General features: G+C 45.7%; 1 protein-coding gene across 4 annotated transcripts in view; it reads right to left on the bottom strand.

Moving 5' to 3' along the window:
- Positions 1-546: 546 nt before the first annotated feature.
- Ubr3 (Ubr3 ubiquitin ligase) overlaps positions 547-21,245 on the bottom strand; it is a 98,236-nt gene continuing 77,537 nt past the window's right edge. For all 4 annotated transcript variants that reach the window (XM_077659807.1, XM_077659805.1, XM_077659806.1 and 1 more), the window contains 8 exons: positions 20,660-20,757; positions 18,704-18,828; positions 13,884-13,982; positions 10,238-10,360; positions 6,474-6,650; positions 5,347-5,556; positions 2,406-2,545; positions 547-1,038 (listed from right to left, as the gene is read on the bottom strand). In XM_077659807.1, the coding sequence (XP_077515933.1) occupies positions 921-1,038; positions 2,406-2,545; positions 5,347-5,556; positions 6,474-6,650; positions 10,238-10,360; positions 13,884-13,982; positions 18,704-18,828; positions 20,660-20,757 (1,090 nt within the window). In that variant the 3' untranslated portion in view covers positions 547-920. The remainder of the gene's footprint in view (positions 1,039-2,405; positions 2,546-5,346; positions 5,557-6,473; positions 6,651-10,237; positions 10,361-13,883; positions 13,983-18,703; positions 18,829-20,659; positions 20,758-21,245) is intronic.

Genomic DNA, 21,245 nt, shown 5'->3' with positions numbered 1-21,245 from the left:
TGGTGACATGTCCAGTGTGACAACATCACTCCTGGCATGGTGACATCATTTCCAGCCTTGTGAAACCACTCCCCTAAGGCCAATAGGCGAATTTTAAGACCAACAAGACATTTCGTAGCGATAGCTATATTACGCTAGCATTTCGAGCCTTCAGCGAGGCGGCGCCGTGGCTGGTCGTGTGGTTGGTAATGTGGTGCGGAGCAGCTGCCGGCGGCGCACCGCGCTGGCGAAACCGAGTGGGGGGGAGTGGAGAGGAGGAAGAGAGAGTGAATCCACGTCCGTCCAGGGACAAAGATGAAGGAACACCCAGAGAAACGGAGCAGCGAAAGACTGACTTTGCAATTCGACTGAGCGAGTTCCACTCGGCCAGCTGTAGCTATCGCGTCACTCCAGGTTTAACCGGAACTAAACCACAGTCATTTTTTTTTTTTTTTCCCTGAGGAGGCTTTTAATGCTATCACATTAGCAACTGTATAACGAAAAGGCATCAGGTTTCTGAGCGTCAAGACTGTTGTGACACCTTAGTTGACAGTAAAAGACAAGACATTTCAACTCTCTCCTTTTTAATGCAAACAAGCAGCAATTTTTTCTTTGCAATTTCCTACTACATTATTACCGCGTCTTCCGGCCTGGCTGCAGTGCTACCTCACAGCTGCATCTCGCAAAAGAAAAGTAAGAAAGAAGAAAATCCTACGCGCCATTCTGTGCAGTAGCAACAGGAGAACTTCGCCTGTACATATGTATAGTGAAGAGAGAAAGAGAGAGGAAAAGGCAGACAGAAGTGGCGACGACTGCAACCGCAGCGCCAGGCATTGGTGAAACAAGCCTAAGGGAACAACAGCACGGGGTGTGGCCAGCAGCATTTTGGAGGTTGGCTGGCCGCGGTAGGGGCAGAGGGAAAAGGAGGGCCATGCTGCGGATCAGAGGTTGTCCTTGTGCCACACCCAGCGTCTCGAGGTGTGATCGAATGCGTGCGTTGTCCACTGCTGCTGGAGCAACTGGTACCGCTCCACGCTCAGGTAGAGGGGCTTCCCACGCCTGGATATACAGGTATGTGCAAGTCATCAGAACAGTCTACACCAATTCATTAAAGCTGCGAACTGGGCGAGTTGGTATTGATTCATATTTGCTACACCAACACTGGCAGGTTTGATACTGCAATGAAGCAATAAAATAAATTTTCCTTTGGACACAAAGATGCTTTCACTAGTACTTATTAACCCTTTCAGGCGCCTTGTACATAATTAAACTCACAGCTTTGTCCCAGAGCCTAATAATACCACCATTTGTGCAGACAGATTTTGCCACCAGCAATAAAATCTTTTTTTTTTTTTCTAAATTTCGGCATCAGTATGCAGCTCAAAAACTGAAGGCTGTCTGACGATCCCTCAGATGTTTGCCTGACAAATCCTGAAACTTCTATGTTACTATTTGCAACCGCTGCAACACTTTGTACGATATTTTGCACCACCCTGTAAAATATTACCTGCTGGTATTTTGCGCTGGAAAACTAACACACTGTGTTTCTTAAAGTATGAATATACTATTAAGGTGAATAAAATATTCCTTTCCTATGGGAATGTCAAAGCAGAACTCCTCCAAAATGCTTTAAGCCTCCGCAACCTCCTTTACGGTGAGACACAGTAGCTGTGGAGCCATCACACAAGTGGCGTTGGCACTTGTGAAGAGGCTCCACTCTCCAAACTGAGAACAGCTTATATAACGAGCAAGCAGTATCAGCGCACTGCAGAGACTACGGGACAAAAGTAAGGAAGTGCACCGGCTCTGGAATGGTTAGCCACCTTCTGAGGTGAGGTGAGTTGCCAGTCAGTGTCCACACAGCAAACAGCTGTGCTAGCTGACTGCTAACAGATGCCGTTACAGCAGGCTGGTGCAAACCTAAAGAAAATGAAACTAACATATGCTACCAGACCACTTTTTTGCCAATAGAGCCCTCTGATTGTCGCCATACCTGCTGCTGCATGCACGTCAGAAGATTGCAGGCAAAACTGCACATTGTAATTCAGGCTTCAGGAGCGTTATTTGAACGGCTGCATGCTGTTCTGGTCCCACCTCAACACAGGCCTCAGCTGAGATTCCTCCCAAACGAATCAGTGTGAACCCAGCTGTGTCCTAATTAACAAGCATGACTGTTATTATGCACAGGTATATCCATAAAGCAAGCCACATTTAGTCCTCGATTGTGTTAAGAAGGCACAATTCTGATAACTCAAACTTTCGATAATTCAAACAAAATTCTCTGGTCCTTTAAGTTTGAATTAATGAGTCTACTGTACAACACGAGTCTACTGTACAACACTTTCACCCACAAGGAAGTGCTCGAAGCACAACAAACATTCATTCCACCGCGACCACTTCTTTAGAGGTGATATTTATGCACTCACTTGAGGTCCCTGTCCTCTTCTCCAAAACTGTCAAGGTAGACAGAGCCCCAAAGACAAGCTCGCTTGCCTCTTATCACAATCACCGTCGATGAGTTTACCGCCAAGTAGATAGCTGTGCCCGCACCACAGTTGATGGAGTGCTGGACGGCAAGGTAAGAGGACGATGCAGGTAATACAGCTTATTTTCTTCCAAGACAATACAAAATCATCTCTCTCTCTCTCTCTTGTACACACAAACAGTGAGTCCAGCTGACCAGTCTGCGGGCTCCACGTGCCAGCAGCATGGTTCTACAGTAGGATACAACTTAAAGAGCAGCAGTTTTAAAAACAGCAAAGAAACAATGGGCCATGGTCTGCAGCATCCTTTCTCCTCCGATGAATCAATCACAACAGTAAACCAAATCGACTTTTTAATGCTTGACTATATGAAACAAGTCAAAGGCATCAAATTATTCAGCTTATACAACTTATGGTTAGCTTCTTGTTTAGGTAACAAGAAATGCTTCGATACTGGGCTTTTTTTTTTGCACAGGCATTCTGTGTCCTGAATGTGGGCGGAGGGTCACTGCAGAATTATAAGCTGTATCAGACTATAGGTGGCTCTTAACTAGGATACAAGGAAGGGGAGGAATGAAATGGGGGGGGGGGGCCTTCTTAAACACACTCTTAAAGAAGAAAATGCAATAGCCTCTAGGCTGCCTGCTATGGTGTCCACAATGAGTATTTAATAATCTCTTTGCAAATTTTCCACCAGAACTCCAGTTGGAACCAGTTACATTGCTCTTATATGGTATGCATGTAGTATCATACCTCCTACAATGTTTCAGGTTTGAGTACATTCCATAGATTATCATATAGGATTACACTAATACGACCAACTAAACCCCATTAATCCACTGTAGTCTGTTTTCGGGGATGGGTCTACTTCCAAAATTTCAGTAGCTCGTTGAAATTTTTGGGGGTGGGCCAGCTTCCAAATTTTGGTGGTCCACCTGCCACAGCGGGAAAGCTGCTAATGCATTATTAACCTCACAGGGAACACAGTCATTCATTAAGATTACCTTTAGGTCTGTTTAAGTTATTGAACAAATCCACTGCTCACACTTCCATATTTCAAAATTTAATGAAGGGCAAAAGTTAACAGCAAGTCCCCTTTACATCTAAGTACTACTAGCAGCAATTTCAATGCATTGGGTAAAGGAGAAAATTCTATCTTTTAGTTGACAATCTCATGGTAAAACCATTCTGCAATTCCCCTGATAAGCCAACTCTAGTCTACAAATTCCTACAGAAGGTCTTTGACTGCTGGCAAAGTTATTCCACACCAACGCTATCATTAAAGGCATCTAGTACTTGACACTGTTATCTCCCTTACTTCGATTATCTGGCTCATTCTACTCTCACTCAAATCTCCTGTAATTTTCCTAATTTTAAGAATTCCTTTCAAAGTGGCGTCCAGAGCCTCTGGTTTTTAGCCTGAGGATACCATTTCATTCTCATAAATGTCCTGTGTGAACATCTGTTGCTCTACCACGTGTTTCAGGGATGCTGCTCTCTAATTTCTAAAAATAGGCTTTTTTAGTTATAAAGACTGCTTCTGCGGCAGAACAATACCAGTGCTGGCGGGCATCAAAAAACAGGTGACTAAAGTTAGCTATAGTTAGCCGGTTAACTAATTTCTGACAATTACCTTTTTAACTATTACAGTTACATACCTGGTTGCAATTAGAGATTTGTAGTAGGCCATTAGTAATAGCATTATCAGTTTTATAATTTCAAAAATGTGATTACCCTCGCTGCTTTGGCTGAACTAATTTTGGCTACATCGTGCTAAAATACATGCGCTTTAAAAAAACATGCAGGCAAAGAAACCGCTCCAGTGCTCGTAACTAGTCGAAATAGCCAAATTTTGTCGAGCCACAGCGCCGAGGGTAATCGCGCTTTCGAAATTTATAAAGTGATATGGGTATTACTGACGACAGGCTACAAACATCTAATTGCAACGGGGTGTGTAACTGTAATAGCTAAAAAGTTAATTATCAGAAATTAGTTACCCGGCCAACAAGTTACATTTATTTCAGCCTTTTTCTGATATCTGCTGGTACTGGTATTATTATGCCAGAGAGCCGTCTTCATAACTTAAAAAGCCTATTTTTAAAAATTAGTGATCAGCATCCCTGAAACTCCTGGTATACATGGAGGTTCTTTTTTCCACTCTCATTTACTCCAACTTTCCTTCTACTCATTGACTACATGTGCCAAAAAGCATCTTGCAATGGGTAGCACTGAGCAATCTAATAGTATACAAAAATACTTAGTCTCATTATGGCTGATGCCGCTGCTGTATTCTTGAAGCTTCTGCTGCTAAAGTCATTGGCAGTTCAACTTAGTCAAACTTCAATAGAATGAACAAAAGTAGGTGAGGCGAAAACTTCAGCGCTTATGTTTGCAACTAACCTTCCTCTCCGCCGTCTATTTTGCGCTGTTTTAACTACGAGACCCTTCACACTGTCGGCTATGCTCGCCCCATTGTTTTCCTTGTATTTCAATGGCAATATCCCATCAAGATGGTGAAACGCCATTCATTCATGAATACATTACTCATTGCAGCTGTGCTAACATTCCACTGACGGCGCCAAGTGTACCTCATTCTTATGCAATTTTCTGGCTTATAAAAGTGTTGTTTATTTTTTTTATCACAATACCCACAGTGCCTGTTTGGCATTACAGTGGTGGGGGAGAGAGTTGCAACATAATCATACGACATAGTGGCAGGAAAAGAGAGAAAAAAATTACATATTTGCTACCAGGTGAGCCTACAGTCTAGCCTGATTTAGTATTTCCCTTTAGAGTTTTAGAGTCCCATTAATAAACAAGTCTTGGTGCAGCCTGTACTGCACTGACTGGTAAAAGCAGGCCAAGAAATGCAGGACAAACTCACATGCACAGCCTCAAAATGCGCCTGCTGACGGCAGCAGCTCTCGCGCAGGCAGACCAGCGTGCCACAGATGAGGCACACCGACGGGTCCTTGGGCACACTGTGGCAGCCGCTGCATGCCCGGCTGTGGTAGTACTGGAATAGCTCGTCATACCGGCCAGGCAGCGACAAGAGCCGTGGCTGGGCCCAGTTCCACCGTACTGAGACTAGGCTCTGCACAAGAGAGGACAAAATGCACATGTGTACTTCTTGCACAGTTCTTGACCAAGGAATCGGAGCTTAAATTCTACCTCAGGGTAGGATGAATAGTACATCCCAATTCCTGCTCCCACAACATGCTAGCATCTGTGCTCTCAAGCCCAGCGCGCTCCTACTCAGTGCTCCTACACCTTATGCAAAAAATAAAAGACAAGAGGAAAGAAAACACTAGCAGCTCAGCAACAAGCTGTTTTCACATCATATGAACATCCCTTCTTCTTGGTGCCCGTTTTATATCATTCTTTTCTTTCAGTTGTTTACTCTTACCATCCAGCAGCAAGATGCGCAGCTCTGATGGCAGCAGGTGACTAAGTTTCTGCCGTGGAAAAGGAAGGCTCTTAAACGTCTCCTTTTAGCTTTAAGAAGCCAGTTGAGCATGCTTGGGTAAGTGCCAACCATCCCGTAAAAAAAAAAGAAAAGCATTTGGCAAAAAGAAAAGAAAAACAAAGCAAAAGGCTTGTAGATTATAAACTGGGCAGTTCAACATCCTGACATAAAACATGGGCTACGAGGGATGCCTCAGTAAAGGGCTCCGGAATAATTTAGACCACATGCAGTCCTCTAACGTACACTGACAACACACTGCACACAGCCTCCATCGAAACCTACCTAGTTGCCGCTGTGGTTGGAATTGTTTCACGGAAACATTTTTCCTAAAGCCTCTCAACGTAGCTAGTAAAATAAAGCTGAAAAAGAGATAACTGCAGGGTCAGTTGGTAGCACACCTTGGAAGTGCAAAGCATGAAAACAATACACAGCAAAAGGAAAAGCTGGAAAAACAAGACAGCGAACTAAAGCCTTTATTCACAGCATCTGTCTCAGCCATCCTTCCTTTCAATGCCAACCGCACAATATTTTTCCATCCAACTCACCCTTGCAGCAACTTGAGCCAGGCTGACAAACTGGTTGAACTCGTGGCACCAGCTGCGAAGAAGAAGGCGGGGGTTCTCGGTGACCCATGAGACGCACGCTGCTGCCGACTTGTGAAGCTGGCCTTCACGGCCGAGGCCCAGGAACTGACTGAGAGCGCTGATCTCATCTGCAGGGTCCTGTTATGAGAAGTAATAACAAGATAATGTTAACAGGATGAATAAAGCAAAACAAATAAAGCGCTGTCATGCAGGTCAGTGCTTTCCTGGGGAGTAAGGGCAAAAGGACAAGACATAGAATCTTCAAGTTAGAAGAATACCCGAAAGTCACATGTTGCTGCATTACAGTAAACCCTCGTTATAACGAAATCGCATTACTCGAAATATCGCATTATTCGAAATTTCTACCGGTCCCGACCCAAACGCATGCATTTTAAGCCGCATTACTCAAAGCGCACGAAGAGCTTGACCCGCTTAGAGCGAAGTGGCGTCGACGGCAGCCGAGCTTCTTTTTTCCGCCGGAGAGGACGTTTTTGTCAAATCGGCGAGTTCTGGCGGAACAAAAAAAAAAAAAGAAGAACACCGACGCCGACAGAGGGTAGCGACAGAGGGCCAATGAGAGCCGGAGCGGGCGTCACGTGATTCTGAGCGGATCCACGCCGGCCGAGAGAGAGGCGCTCGCGTGGAGGGTGCGTGCTCGCGAGCATTTTGCACGCGAGAGCCAGCGACTTCCCTTCCTCGCACCCTTGCTGCGGCCTTTTTTACGTTTTTTCCCAAACTTAGGCGCGCTGCGAACTTCCGATATGATTTCACGCCACGGTGGTCTTTTTCAAAATGGCGTCGCAGGACAAGCGCGGAGCCTCAAAAAAATGGCGCCGGCCAATGAGGCGCTTGAATTTCGCCACGTAGTGTCCAATAGCATTGCAGCTTTTTATATTTTGTTTTCTTTCTTTTTTCCGGCGACCAATCGCAGTAGGCCTTTCGTTCTGGCGGGAAAGAAAGCTGAGGCGTCGCTCTTTCAAACGAGACAAAAGTCGCCTCGCTGCGCCGGCTACTTTTGACGCGACACGCGACTCAAAACGGGCATTTTCTAACCGATCTTCGCGAGCTTTCGTGTAAAAATTGCATCTTTGCGTGTCGATTTCTCGTAAACTACAGGGCATTCAGCCATGAAACTTGAGATTATGATGGAAAATGATGACACACACCCAACTATGATTTTCCAAGTCGATTTTTGCGCGATTTTTTGGTCCCAAAGATCCGCGTCCCCCCCTTAAATCTCGACTGTGTTAGCTTTCTCGAGCTTGTCGCCTATATCGAATTATCGCTTATAACGAATTTTTTCGCCGTCCCGCTGACTTCGTTATAACGAGAGTTTACTGTAATACTTTCTGAAGGAAGCAGCCTGTATACAGCCTCTGACCTCGAGTGAGGGCTGAAGAGTAAATAGGTTCAACAGATTAACATGCTATGCGCCCCGCCCTCATGGCCACTAATGCACAAAATGAAAGCTATGGGACACAAGTGAGATAACAGGCAAAATGTTTTAAAGTTGAAAGTGTTAAGCATAGAGTCAACAAAGTATGTGTTTAGTGAGCAGTTGTTTACACCTGAGGCTATATCTTTCTACATCTAATGATCATGTCAGTTACGATCACTTCGCAGAGCTGCAATCATGTCCAACATTCTTGGACAAAAATTTTGAAAATTGAAAAATTGTAAGACAATGATACGGAAATATTAAAGGTAATGGTCCAATCTTCTGATATGCAGGAAAATCTCTCTTTAAGGGGGGAGCCTGGTCTTGAAAACAAAATTTTATTATTGTAGTCATAATTATGAAATCTTTAAGAACCATTGATTTCTGCGTGCTGTCGCCATGCGCAGTTGCGAAAGGTGCGAGTGGCGAGGGCATGAATTGTGCGCTGTTTACCCGGCTCATTTGTGCTGGCGGTCACTTTCCCGGAAGAACAGTTGCGTGCGGGCCTGAGTCCAAAACTACCGAACCCTTTCCTGTTCGGTTTGCCGCTAGTCAGCCGGGCCACAAGCAAGGGTGCCGTTTTATCGACCGTTATCTTCTTTGCATCCCACTGCTGGGTTCTCGATTGTACCATTGCACATTTATTGCTTTGAGCTGCGAATGCACCGTCAAGCCATCCCGCTGGGAACTCCATAATGTTGGGTGGGGCGGGAGGTGGTATAATTCTTATATTCGGAATCAACTTTTTTTTTGCCAGTGAAAGATGCAAGGTAGGGCTCCATAATGTTGGGTGGGGCGGGAGGTGGTATAATTCTTATATTCGGAATCAACTTTTTTTTTGCCAGTGAAAGATGCAAGGTAGGAGTCTACATATAGGCAGCAATATACACAGCATATATTGCGCGTTATGATCTTTGCAGCTTTTTTAGGACGTGTTCAGAAAGTTTTCATGTAATTTGTGCACCCCCTTTTTGAAGCCTTAATTTGAAGAAAAAAAAAATGTGCAAATTATGCAACTAAATACAGTATTTGGGAAAATAATGTCAAATAGCCATATTTAAATCATACTGCCGTTATTATTGATGTCTGTAACAACACCATAAAAAAATTAATGCGGCTGCTAATACACAATTCCAAGAAAAATGCTTAAATCCATGAATTTTCATGTACCCATGGAAGCCTGGGAAAATAGGAGCATTTGTCATCGTTGTGCAAGGCTCGGCCCTATGAGGCGCCAAGGACACATTCAATGATCTCATCCTCTGTTAGCTTACTGGCAGTAGTGACAACCATGTCTACAGAGATGTGGTCCATGAGACACTCTTTGCCAAGTACACGCTCTCTCAAATGCATCCTACCTCTCTGACCGAGCAAACCAGCCATGACGAACACAGTGATTCCCTGTGCTGGCACATGTGTGTCTACAAGACCCCGTCAACGACATGCAGAGCCAGAACAGCGTATGCAACGGACGCCATGCGACAATAGCACCACCTGGACACAATGGAAGACTAATGCTATGTTGGGACTAAGAAAAGAAAAATAATTGAAAAAAAAAGGTGTCCCAGCCCATGCCACTAAGTATAACGGACTTAATCCAATATGAAGTAGAAAACTAACAAATAATAAAAGGAATTTTGCATAATGGAAGACTGGAAAAACCATGTGGAAGGAAATAAGGAAAAAGCGCATGGGCTTGCGCTGTGCTCAGGGTGGCAGTGAAGTTCTGAACCTATGAAGCCGGACTACTTTCTGGCCAAGCAAGGGCCCCCTAAATGTCATTATGCCAGCTATGGCGCACATGTCAGAGGTGCATGAAAACAATGCAGCATGTAAATCAGGTTTGAGGGGAGATATCTAGATCACCTGCTGTACTATAGCCATACCTCAGCATGGACCCCATTAACTGGTATCAGACCAGTAGCATTTGAATTAATGCCCGACTATCACTACAGACTGAAATCAGCATTGGCCAGGACCACACTAATAGTTCAAATCATGCGGATTTCTCAATTAACGAGGGTGAAAATGATACGGCTTTACTGTGTCGTAAGTGCCTGCTGAGTGGCTGGTATCGCAAAGCTAGGCAAATGAAAGAGGTAGGGGGGTACAAATAATGCTGGAATCAAAGAAATGGTTATCCTTTGGCCAATTATCATGGTTCATTTCTACTCAAATATAACTCTTGTCTGAATTTCTACCCACACGATTCATCACCAGGTTCTGCAAACAATACCCCTCGTTAAGCATCCAGGCATGGCCCCCTTTCAGGGCAGCGTCCACCCACCGAGACTGTCGGCAGCATCTCTTCGAAGAGATGCGCCTGCAGCAGGGAAGCCAGGCGCAGAAAGGGGCCACACATCGCCGCCACTTGCTGCTCCAGCTGGGGGCCCGTCCATTCTTGGCTCCTCTGCACCCACAGAGAGAGAAGTGCCATTCCACAATCACACATTACAGTAGAATCTCAGTGATACGAATCTCACGAGGTCGCCAAAAAATTTGTATCATCCAAACGAACAAAATTAATATGCAGAAGCATGGAAAATGCATGCATACAGATCTGTTTACAGCTGACAGGACTTATTCACGGCCGTGCGGCCACGCTACTTGCGGTGAGTACCGCACAATTAGCGATTGCGATTTCGGTGATGTGAGGGCCGCGCTCTGCCGCTCACTGCTTGCAGTGCGTACCGCGCAATTAGCGATTGCGATTTCGGCGATGTGAGGGCTGCACACCGCCGCTGCTCACGGTGCGTACCGCGAGATTAGCGATCGCGATTTCAGCGATGTGAGAGCCACGCACCGCCATTCAGTGCTTGCGGTGCGCCTCGCACGATTAGCGATCGCGACATCGGCGATGTGCGGGCAGCGCATAGTGCTCAAGGGTGCGATCGCGGCTCGCGTATTCGTATCATCCGATGCGGCGCTGGAGAGAGTTCGGAACATACGGAATTCCGCACATTGTGTACAATGCACTCCGGCCGGGGAATTTTTCGAATTCGTATTATAGCGAAATTCGTATCAATCGTGTCTGTCTCACCGAGATTTTAATGTATGTACACTGCTGAAAATGAGATTTTCACAGAGCTTCATGCAAAGACACCTGGCCAATGGTACTTAAGGAACTTTGGGATGCCTGCACAGGAACGCTGGATCTAAAGGGTCACCTTTGACACGAAACTTGTAGAAATGCTCCTGAAGGCTTTTCTCTCCTTTCCAACGATTTCTACACCTGCTTTGATGCACTGCATGGGCTCTCCTACCAAGACTTAATGCTCAGCCTCAAACTAAATGCAAATTATTTGGCCCTAACACCTTCAGTCATCATTTTTTTTTTGGGGTGGGGGGCAATGCTCACTTTTTTCGTGTGCAGAAATGTGACTGCAAAATACTAGGTTTGATACAGTAAAAATTTGAAATGTAAAAAAAATGCTACAAATAAGGTTTTCAAAACCACTGCATGTCAACTGGGGGCTCTAAGGCCCACAATGTATGAACGCACTGCACTTTATTTAATAAGAAAAGATAGGCCTATACAAACATTCAATCGAATAGTAAAGTATTCGATACCTGAATCGATACGGACATTTGGTATTCGAAATCTCGATGCATTTGCCTCAAGTGAATAGTAGTGTTTCCTGAATGCATGCATCGTGTGGTTTTGATTCCTCGATTCCATGGACACTTCCTATGTGCATGAACCGTGTGCCTGCGTGCCCTCCGTATGCCGGAGCCAGTCTGTGCATGTGTGCGGCAGCATATGCGAGCAGGCACGAGTACAGCACCCAGATCTGTACCTGCCAGGTGTCTGTGTCTGTGCTATCCGTGGTGACGTGACCTAACTGACACTGCGGCATGCATCAGTGGAATGACGCGCGGCTACCTTGTCCGAGCTGAGTGCCGCAGCCGCTCTTCTTCGTGTGAAATTCGTTCAAGCGCGGTGGCGTGGGAAAGAGACATGTACACATGGGCACCTCTTTCGGATGCCTGACATGGAGTGGTGCTGGGTGCGCAGGCGTGCACACCGAGCAGCTAGCTGTCCATGGAGTTGCTGTTTACAAGCAACAGCTGTGCAACAAATTCAGGCCAGCACTCGGAAGTTCCACTAATAGGTCCCACACCTCATTAATACGTTGGCTTTGCATGTAGGTCAAGTCCCCCATTTAAGATGGACATTTTTGCAGAAAGTCTGTGCAGATTCAATGAGCACCGCAAAGCTTCACTGCACTCTTTCTTTTTTTTGCATAATGGCCTCGTGTGGCAGAAAAATAAATTATTTTGAAGATGTCTATTGTGCCATTGAACCTTTTTTGTTCACCAGATGTATACGAAAACAATCACTATTCACTTCGAATTTGTTTAGAACCAAAAAATTGGCAGTGGCATAGCTCAGCTATGCCAGGATATACGTAGCGAGAGGTACTACGTTTCCCTGGCTGAGCTTGTTGTGGTCATTGTATGTTTAGCAATGAGAGACATTGGGTATACACATCTTTTATTCATTTTGCTTGACAAAGACGAAGACTGCCCGATGATCTGTGAAGTAGCATGCAGCGGTCTCAATTTTGTCCATACAGTATTTCGATTTGGTAGACTCTCATTGGTACACAACGTCTATAGTAGCTCCCCATTGTGTAGTCTGGACGTGAGAGTCCGAAGCTAAATTAAAGTCAAACTTTTCTTTCATACACACATGTGCCAACCACATCAATCGTCTGCTTGACAGATGTTCCCAGTGCCACGTAGACTCCTCGGATGATAATACCGCTCTCCAGAAGCCGAACACGGCAGGCTTCACCAATATTCCCCGCGATCGAAGGAAGATGTCTAACAGCGGTGATACCTTGCTTCACGTACACACAGACTCCAGCCTTCTTATTTGGTTCAAGCCAACTGCCAGGCGACAACCTCAGGATCAGAAGAGTTAATCTTCTCTCGTCTATACCACCGTTTAGCAGCAGCTTGACTCTCCTTCTCTGCATGCATGTCAAACGTTGTGCTACAGATGCCCACTACAACTCCGCCTTTTATACGCAATCCTGCGCATGCAACGCGAGGTTCGGGAGATAGAGCGGCGTGCGGCGAGGTGGCGACGAAGAACGCGACGCAGCTGCGGGGTCTTTCTGGTTACCATGGTATCAGAGCATGCGCACAACTGCTCATCCGAGTGATGTCACGCTCGGCTCCGACGATGGAAGAGGAGCGTGGGCGCGGCGACGGCAAAGCACTCACCGCACCTTGCTCCTCTCCGGTTGCCATGGCAATGACGCATCCGCACAACTGGCCTCTCCTATGCACCGTGAAATGCTCGACTGGTAGCCCAGTGTAGCTCTCGCTACAAAAACCACTATTTGCACACACCTAGCTTTGCATGCTCTCTGCACTATGAAGTGACTGAATTATTCTCAAGCTTGACAACATTTTCTAAGCGTGAAAGGCTTGCACCTTCCAGTGCGCCTCGCCAGTAAAGAATAAGCACCAAACAACTGACAGTTGTGGGCAGTATTGAGAACACCCTTTGGTTATGTATGTACCACAGGTGTGTTAGCGACTGCCTTGTGCTCAGTTCACTGCAGTTTCAAGTGCTCCCTGTAACGCACAAGCAAGTGTATGGCCAATGAAGCCCTTGGAGAGGTGCATCCTTTATAAGCTGGCCTAGAACACCACCAATGCAGAAAGCAACCATACTCCTTTCACAAGCCTGCACAGCCCACTTACTGCAGCAGCGAAATGCACTTTGAAGCTTGCACTAGAACAATACACTTCACTTCCTTCTTTTTTCTTTGTTTTGGTATACTCTTCACATACCCATTGGTGATGACTCATGTATAGTGCAAATAGCTAGTTTTCACACTTCCACCACAATTACGCCCAAAGTTACCTCCCATCTGACAACACCCCTTCAAATAATCTGCTGGATAAAACAAGCTTACCGCATGGGCGTCCATGTCCTCATCATCCATATAGAGCACGCCCTGCTCTAAAAACTCCACCAGAACGCCAAGCACAGAGTCCACAGCCTCTAAAGAGTTCTGCAACAAGAAACAGGCAAGGCACAGTGATGACTGAAGACATACACTTCAGCCTACATCAGAAAAGCGGATTTCATGCACCTTCTCGGTACACAGCACGTTCACATGCAGAGCAAACAGTTTCTGCAAGCTACCAGTGCTGACTGAAGCTGGGCAAATTTGAACAAGAGTGGATAATTTTGAAATCTAATAACAAAAAGAGCTTCTGCTCGACTATTCAAACAGTACAATGATATGCAGTACTGCACAAGAGCTGCAGTGGGATACACACGAAATGTGGCTTTTCTGAGCAGCCCTGTCCTCTAACAATTTTTTTTTTCTTGAAATGCACTGAAAATTGTTCTCGCTGCTGAAATTCATAGTTAACGATGCCACTTTTGATTCTCTCATCCATGGACCTGGACTGCATCTGAAAATAAGACTGATGCACGGTGGCATTTACTGTCCTGAAACAATGCATACTTATCACAACAATGCACATTTCAGGTTAACAGCTCTTGTGCCATGAAATTAAACAGATATTAAAGGGGCTCTGAAACACCTTCCGAGGAAAGCACATCCAACTAGCTCAATCACTGCATTGTGTTGTCATGAAAACCTGAGCCAAATAATACACTTCTACATGCAGCAGAGGACCCACAATCCCGCGTGAAAGTTGGCGAGCCCGTCCCGGCGACTTTTTCATGGGTCGCACCCTCCTCCGTCGCTCGCATCTACGTATACATGTTGAGGGGTGGCCACTGGTTAATTCTTTCAGATGTCAGACAGCTACCAAGGCCATGGCCAATAAGTTGCGTAGCTCCGGCAGGTCAGGAAGCCCTCTCCCGGAGGAGGTGTCGGCAGAGAGGAGCGCCGACCTTCCAGCGTGCAAAAAGTGACGAGAGGAGAGGGAAAAGCGCGAAGATGCAGAAATTCGAATTTTTACTACAGATAACTAAGCTTCTACAAAGCGCATTAGAAAATTTCTTGCTGGACAGTATTCGTGAAGAGGCGCGCTTTAACGCCCCAGCCATACTGCAGCTTTATTAGAGCCCCTTTCAGAGCCCCTTTATACCATAAATGAAACCAAAAGTAAATGCCATTACAGGGCAAAGCGGCATTAAACTGAATGTGTACAGAAGAGCCAGAAAGGTACAAACCCTATGTGCAGAGTGTTACAACGCCACACTCTACCCTGACAGCTACTACAAGTCTGCAGTTAAACACAACCACCTCGTATTCGTCTCATCAGTGGTATACTGGGAGTCTGTGTTTGCTGGAATGTGCCTCGGAAGCTGCCACGGTGGTTCAGTGGTTGTGGCGCTTGGCTGCGGACCCGAAAGACGCGGGTTTGATTCCGGCCGCGGCAGTCGAATTTCGATACGAGGCGAAGCTCTAGAGGCCCGTGCACTGTGCGATGTCAGTGCATGATAAGCCTCAGGTGGTCGAAATTTCCAAAGCCCTTTACTGTGGCGTCCCTTATAGCCTGAGTCGCTTTGGGACGTCAAGCCCCCCCATAAACCCATAAGAATGTGCCTCGGTTGTTTCAAACAAAACACCCCCTTCGACCATTTCTGCCCACTGTGTTCCAAACATGATTGCAAATAAAAATTGGTGGCTTGTGCCACTGAGAAAAGCTAGACAGGGAGGAAGAGGAAAGGCAGGCACAGTAGCCAGAGAGGTTGTTGTGGCTGGCTACCCTGCACTGGGGAAAAAGAGCATATAAAAGAAAAACTTTGGGGGTGTTCTTTACCACATCCTTAAAGAAAATGCGATGGCATTTGAAGTTGGCCCATCACCAAAAATTCTGCAAAAAATGCATTAAGGTGAATTAGCTGGGATTAGTAGAGATTTGTGGGTGAATTAAGGTGGGTTAGTGGATGGGGTCAGTATAATCCAATACGATAATCCAATGAAAGGTACTTGAATATTCAAGTCCTCAGATTTTCAAATTTAACAGGGCTGATCATGTCACGAACCCCTCGACCAATCATGGAATTTTGTTAAGGAGAAACCCAGTGGTTTTTACACGATGGAAACCTAAATGATATTGCATTAAGAAAGGAAAAAGAGAGTGAAGCAAGAATCAAAGAAGTCCGCTTATTGAAAAGAGTAGCTACAGAAGAACTCTGCTGTTACATTCCCGGGTGCTACGTTTTCGTCGTGAGTGAGCCCTGTCCAAGCTCCCTTAGAAACCCACACAACACAAACTCTGCTGCTATGCTGCAACTGTGGCAGCGTTCCCAAATATTACGTGTCGAATGTTGCTTCGCGATAGTGGTTCATCCTGTTCATCTTTGACAGCTTGTGCTTAGTGCACCCGGAACGGTAACGGGTTCAAAACGGAACCTAACGCCATCGGAGCTAAGCCACCATCGAGTTCGGCGGCTTCCGGCGCGCTACACCCATGCCGAGCACACTGACAGGCAGTGTTAATTTCTTTGTAGTTGTTGTTGCAGATCCATTACCACAGCAACGCAAGCGCAAACGACCGAAGGCGTGAGAGTGAAACTGTGCCGCGGAAAGCACCCCGCGGGCAGTGCTGTATGAGATGCAGTTCTAAGGGTTAGCTCCGAGAGATGTTTCTGCCATTCACATTTGCTTTTCAGCCTGCAGCTTAAAAATGCAATTTCTAGGTTCCAACAGACAAGAACTGTGTACGATTAAAGCGGCTGCCGCGAAAATAGTGCAGAATGCTCACACTTCGCCCACTCCGTGCACCCGCCCTTTTCGCTGCTGCCTCCTCCGTTCCGCCAACAGCTGCTCAGGCAGACGGAGAACCATTGCAGGGCATTTAGGACTTTCCCTGCATGCTAATGACCGAGAGAGCCACAAAGCCTAGCAAATTCCAGAGAAGCATGCTACCCTTACTACAAGTTAAAACAAAAGCAATAAGATGGCAGGCAACAAGGTAAATTCTTTTAGGAGCGTTAGCTCTTACTCATCATGTTTGGAGATTCCGTGGGGTCTGCTACCACTCTTAGATCACAACGCCATCTGTGGCAGCAACTGCTCATCACGTTTCGAGATTTCGTGGGGTCTCACTACCGATGGATGGATGGAGAATACGGCTGAACCCTTCAAATCGGGCGGTGGCTCAAGCCACCTAGCCACGACTTATGAAATTTTACTCTTCTCTTGATTTTAGCCTTCGCTTGGTTACTTCTACCCGCTTGAAATCTACTTTCCCTTCACTATCCCTAAACCCCAATGCCTTGGATAAATCAGCCCCGCTGCTTTCCGCTGTAGGGTGAAGCCCTTTACAGAAGAGTATCAAGTGTTCAGCCGTTTTCTCCTCCTCTCTGCACGCAACGCACAACGTGTCTATCTTGTGGTACCTGGCTCAGTCCGAAAACTCCCATCCTGACCTCAAACAACAAAGAGCTTTCCCTACAATTATCATAGATATTTTCTTTGGCGATTTCAGGCTTAAAAATCCTGTATGTTCCCAGTGCCGATTTCGTCAGCATTCCTGTTTTCCACAGAGCTCTCTACTGTGATCTCACCACTGTGAGATCACACCGCCATCCGTGGCAGCAACTAGAAAACAGCACATCTTGCACTGAGACTTGTAGCGCCGTCTACAATGCACATATTCGTACCGCTATATACCTCCGACAACAAGAGGCACCCGTCCAGGGACAGCTGTGTACCGAATCTGGTAGGCAAATCAAGCCCTACGGGTTGTGGTATAGAAATAAAACCACAATTAAATAATAGGTAAACATTGTATACATGCAATTACTAATTGAAGCGTTACCATACTGCACCGCAAGCCGAATTCTAGGTCCACCTTTACCAAACGAAGTAAGTTCCGTTTTGGACATGGTTTGGGACCTATCCTGAGGGGGCGCGACCTGGCGGCGCAACTCGACAACGGGTAGACGTGCACCGTAATTTCTCTGATAGATGGCACTCTAGGCGTTGATCGCTTTGCTAGGTGGAAAAGTTGGCTCACTTTTCCGAACCGCTCATGGTTTTCTTCACAGGCCCCGCTAGATGTGGAAAGACTTGCGTTTCCCGCACCGCCAATAAAGCTAACGCTCGTTACTTCAATGTCTTCCAGACGGTGGCGGCCTTTTTTTTCACATGTATTTCATGGCTGGTACGTATTTTTCCCATGATCCGATGAAAACCGCAACAGAGGGGTTCTGCTGTATACAAATAAGACATGAAATGCTTCCAAGCTGAGGCACCTTGCCATATTAACAGACACTTGCACCGAGAGCAATAAAAATGTTTGTCACATGTGTAGGTGTCCCAGGACTATACAATCAGCATCACATGCATCTGAGACGCTGCTTCTTGTTACCATTCTCCCTTATCTTTAAATATAATAAGGAATTCAGCCACGCTTGAAGCAATGCAGCAAGCATTCCCACACACACATGGGACAATTACACGACAATTCAGAAGCAGCATCTAGCAGCACAACTTGGCCGTACGGACACTATGCTGAAATGGATGACACTCTATTGCTTACCACCTCTGCACCTTCACACATCGGGCCATTTTTTTTTTACTACTGATCAGCCTTAATTCATGACTAAGATTACTTTGTAAGATATGGTCCCCCTCACCAGTTAATAAGCACAAAGTGACTTTTTTTCTTCAGCCCTCAGACTACAACTATGACGTCGCACGGCTTTCAGCAAAGCTTGGTTTGGTATTGTTGCATTTGCTCCCCAAAGCTCGCGGAACAACACCTCCAATGCATATGCTGGCTGAACTGAGGCACCCACCGGTGAGCTGAGGCTCTTCTGCTTGAACTGGGAACGTGCCATGTGTCCCATGTTGTAGCTGATCTGTACAAGGGCCTGGACGCAGGCAAGTGCATACACCGCTCGGACGACAAACGCGTAGTATGCTGAAAAGAAATAAATTTATTTAATTTCATTTCAACACAGCTGAGTGAAGTGCACACTCAAAAAGAACTGATATAAGCTACAGCCCTGTTTACAAAGCACAAACAGAATATAAAATTTTCAGTCGAAAGAAAAAAAGACGAGTACCATATTTAAATAAATAACGCACCCGAGGATAATGCAAGGGGCAGTTTAATTATTTAGAAAAAAGATAATTACAATTTATAAAACATGCTCATACTATGGCCAGCCACAGCCAAGGTTGCAAAAAATGCAGACAGCACACACAAATTTACTTGTGAGTGGTTTATTCTGCGCTGTCTCACCATTGCCAACCTCCTTATAATAGACCACGAATGCAGCGTTATCTTCTGTGCCATAAATGCTGTTTTACAAGCAATACTCAAGAAATCTGTGCAGCACAATCGAGCCCGGCAAAGTTTCCCACATGTTAATTATCCATGTGGTGCAGTAAAAGCTGGTTAATTTGAACTTCAAGGTGCGTGAAAAAATGCACAAATTATCTTAAAGTTTAATTATCAAACGACCCCGAAAAAACTGACAAGAACTGCCTGCAACATGATCATTATAAGCGGCATCGTCGCTTGTGAGGCGGCTTCAACTGCACAAACAGTGAACGACACGTGACGAGCACACAGTTTCAGTGCACTGGAAGAATGCAACGACGCGGAACAAAGCGGGGGAAACGCCACCAAAGCAGCGAGACCAAAAAAACGGGGAAATAAAACACCAGTGATGCGCCAATCAGTGTCTCAAAGGTGCTCAGCCAAGCTAGGTTGGCTGGCTGATGATGTCTGGTAGAGCCGTCGTCACTGTGGACTGGCACGAAGTTCTGAAAAGTGAAACCGAAACTAAGCGGTTGGAGTTCTCAGAGATGAGGCCGTCCGTCCATCATCACACCTGATGTTGCACGCACATCAGAGGTGCACGAGCAACTCTACAGCATAAAACTGAAGATCTTGAATGGGCTTATTTCGACGCTCTTGCCGCACCTATCCACACGCAACCTCCCATCGAGGAAGCCTGTTCAAATTATAACTAGTGTGAGAGCCATAGCGTCCGAATCAGCAAGCATCCAACGCCATAGACTTACACGGACGTTTGGCCAGGACTGAGCCAACATTTCCAATTATCCAGATTTCCAAATTAGCGAGCTTTCACTGCAACTCAGGAGATTGGCGCTTGCTTTACATTTCTTGCCATCTACTGCTCTCTGCTATGGCTCATAAGCCCTAGTCATAATCCTTTTACACAATCGTACTCCTTTTACACAATGTCTTTGAACAGCTTGTTTATGTAAACATCCGACCTTACCACCAGGTATGATCATAGAGGTGGAGCTGGTAGTGCTGTTCACGGCCTTAACCTTGTCCTTTTCATCCCTTGGTCTGCCATCAATCATGCTCTTATTATGCACTTTAAGACAAGACTGCAATGACAGTTTACGGGGAATATTCATGGTGAAAAACAGCACAAACTAGATGGAACACACAAGAGAAAGAAGACACCACAAGCACTGCACTGTTTTTTCACCTGTTCTGTCTAGTTTGCGCTGTTTCTGACCATGAATATCCACCAACTAGCCCAAACATCAGTTTTGCTACCAGTCTCCTCAAGGAAAAACTTACCGAAACATTTGGTCACAGAACCAGAACTCTTTCTGTTAAATATTTTGTGCAGTCTGTATGAGGGCTAAGAGCAGATTCTGCACTAGTCGTGCTAACATAAAAATAAAGAATGCACAGCAGTCACAGTAGCAAGGCAGGGCTTTGGTAGTATTCTTGCAAAGGATGAGGATGTTAAAGGTACCACCTTTCTCCAGGTCTAGGGGCAAAGACAGCACCAGCTCCAAGAGTATGGCTGCAGGTTCGCACGCCAGCAATGGCACCTTCCGCTCATAAGGAAAGAGGCTGCAACAGAAGCCCACAATATAAGGAGGAATACAGTATGCTCCACAGGCCCAAAATGTGCAAACAAAAGCCCGCAACTTAAATGGCAAAGATATGGCTAAATGTGGCCGAACTCTAGCGTCAACACTTGTAAATATAGACAGCTCGATTTTTCACTCTTCCAAAAACACAGAGCCCTTGTCCAAAACCATGCGCCGCCTCTATTAAAAACCTCTAATTCTGAGACAAAAATCTGAAGATCATTAAAAGAAAGCTTTTTCGTTTTTTAGCCTGTTGAAAAGCTACAATAATTGCTTAAGGGGGGATGCGGGGCTAAAATACCGATTTTCGGAAAAAAAATGTGTTTTAAAGCTTGAGTTGTTTTGGATTGCTGGTTTAATGAAGAATATTCTCACCAAGTTTGGTTGTTATCGGAGAAGTAGAAAAGAAGAAAATGAATTTTTTTCACGACGCGGTGGGGCGCATTTGCCGTCGAAGGCGTCTGTGAA

The sequence above is a fragment of the Amblyomma americanum genome, chromosome 3, assembly GCF_052857255.1.
Source record: "Amblyomma americanum isolate KBUSLIRL-KWMA chromosome 3, ASM5285725v1, whole genome shotgun sequence".
In the NCBI taxonomy this organism is placed as follows: domain Eukaryota; kingdom Metazoa; phylum Arthropoda; class Arachnida; order Ixodida; family Ixodidae; genus Amblyomma; species Amblyomma americanum.
Note: the sequence above shows the minus strand (reverse complement) of the source record. Positions and strands in the feature narration are given on the sequence as shown.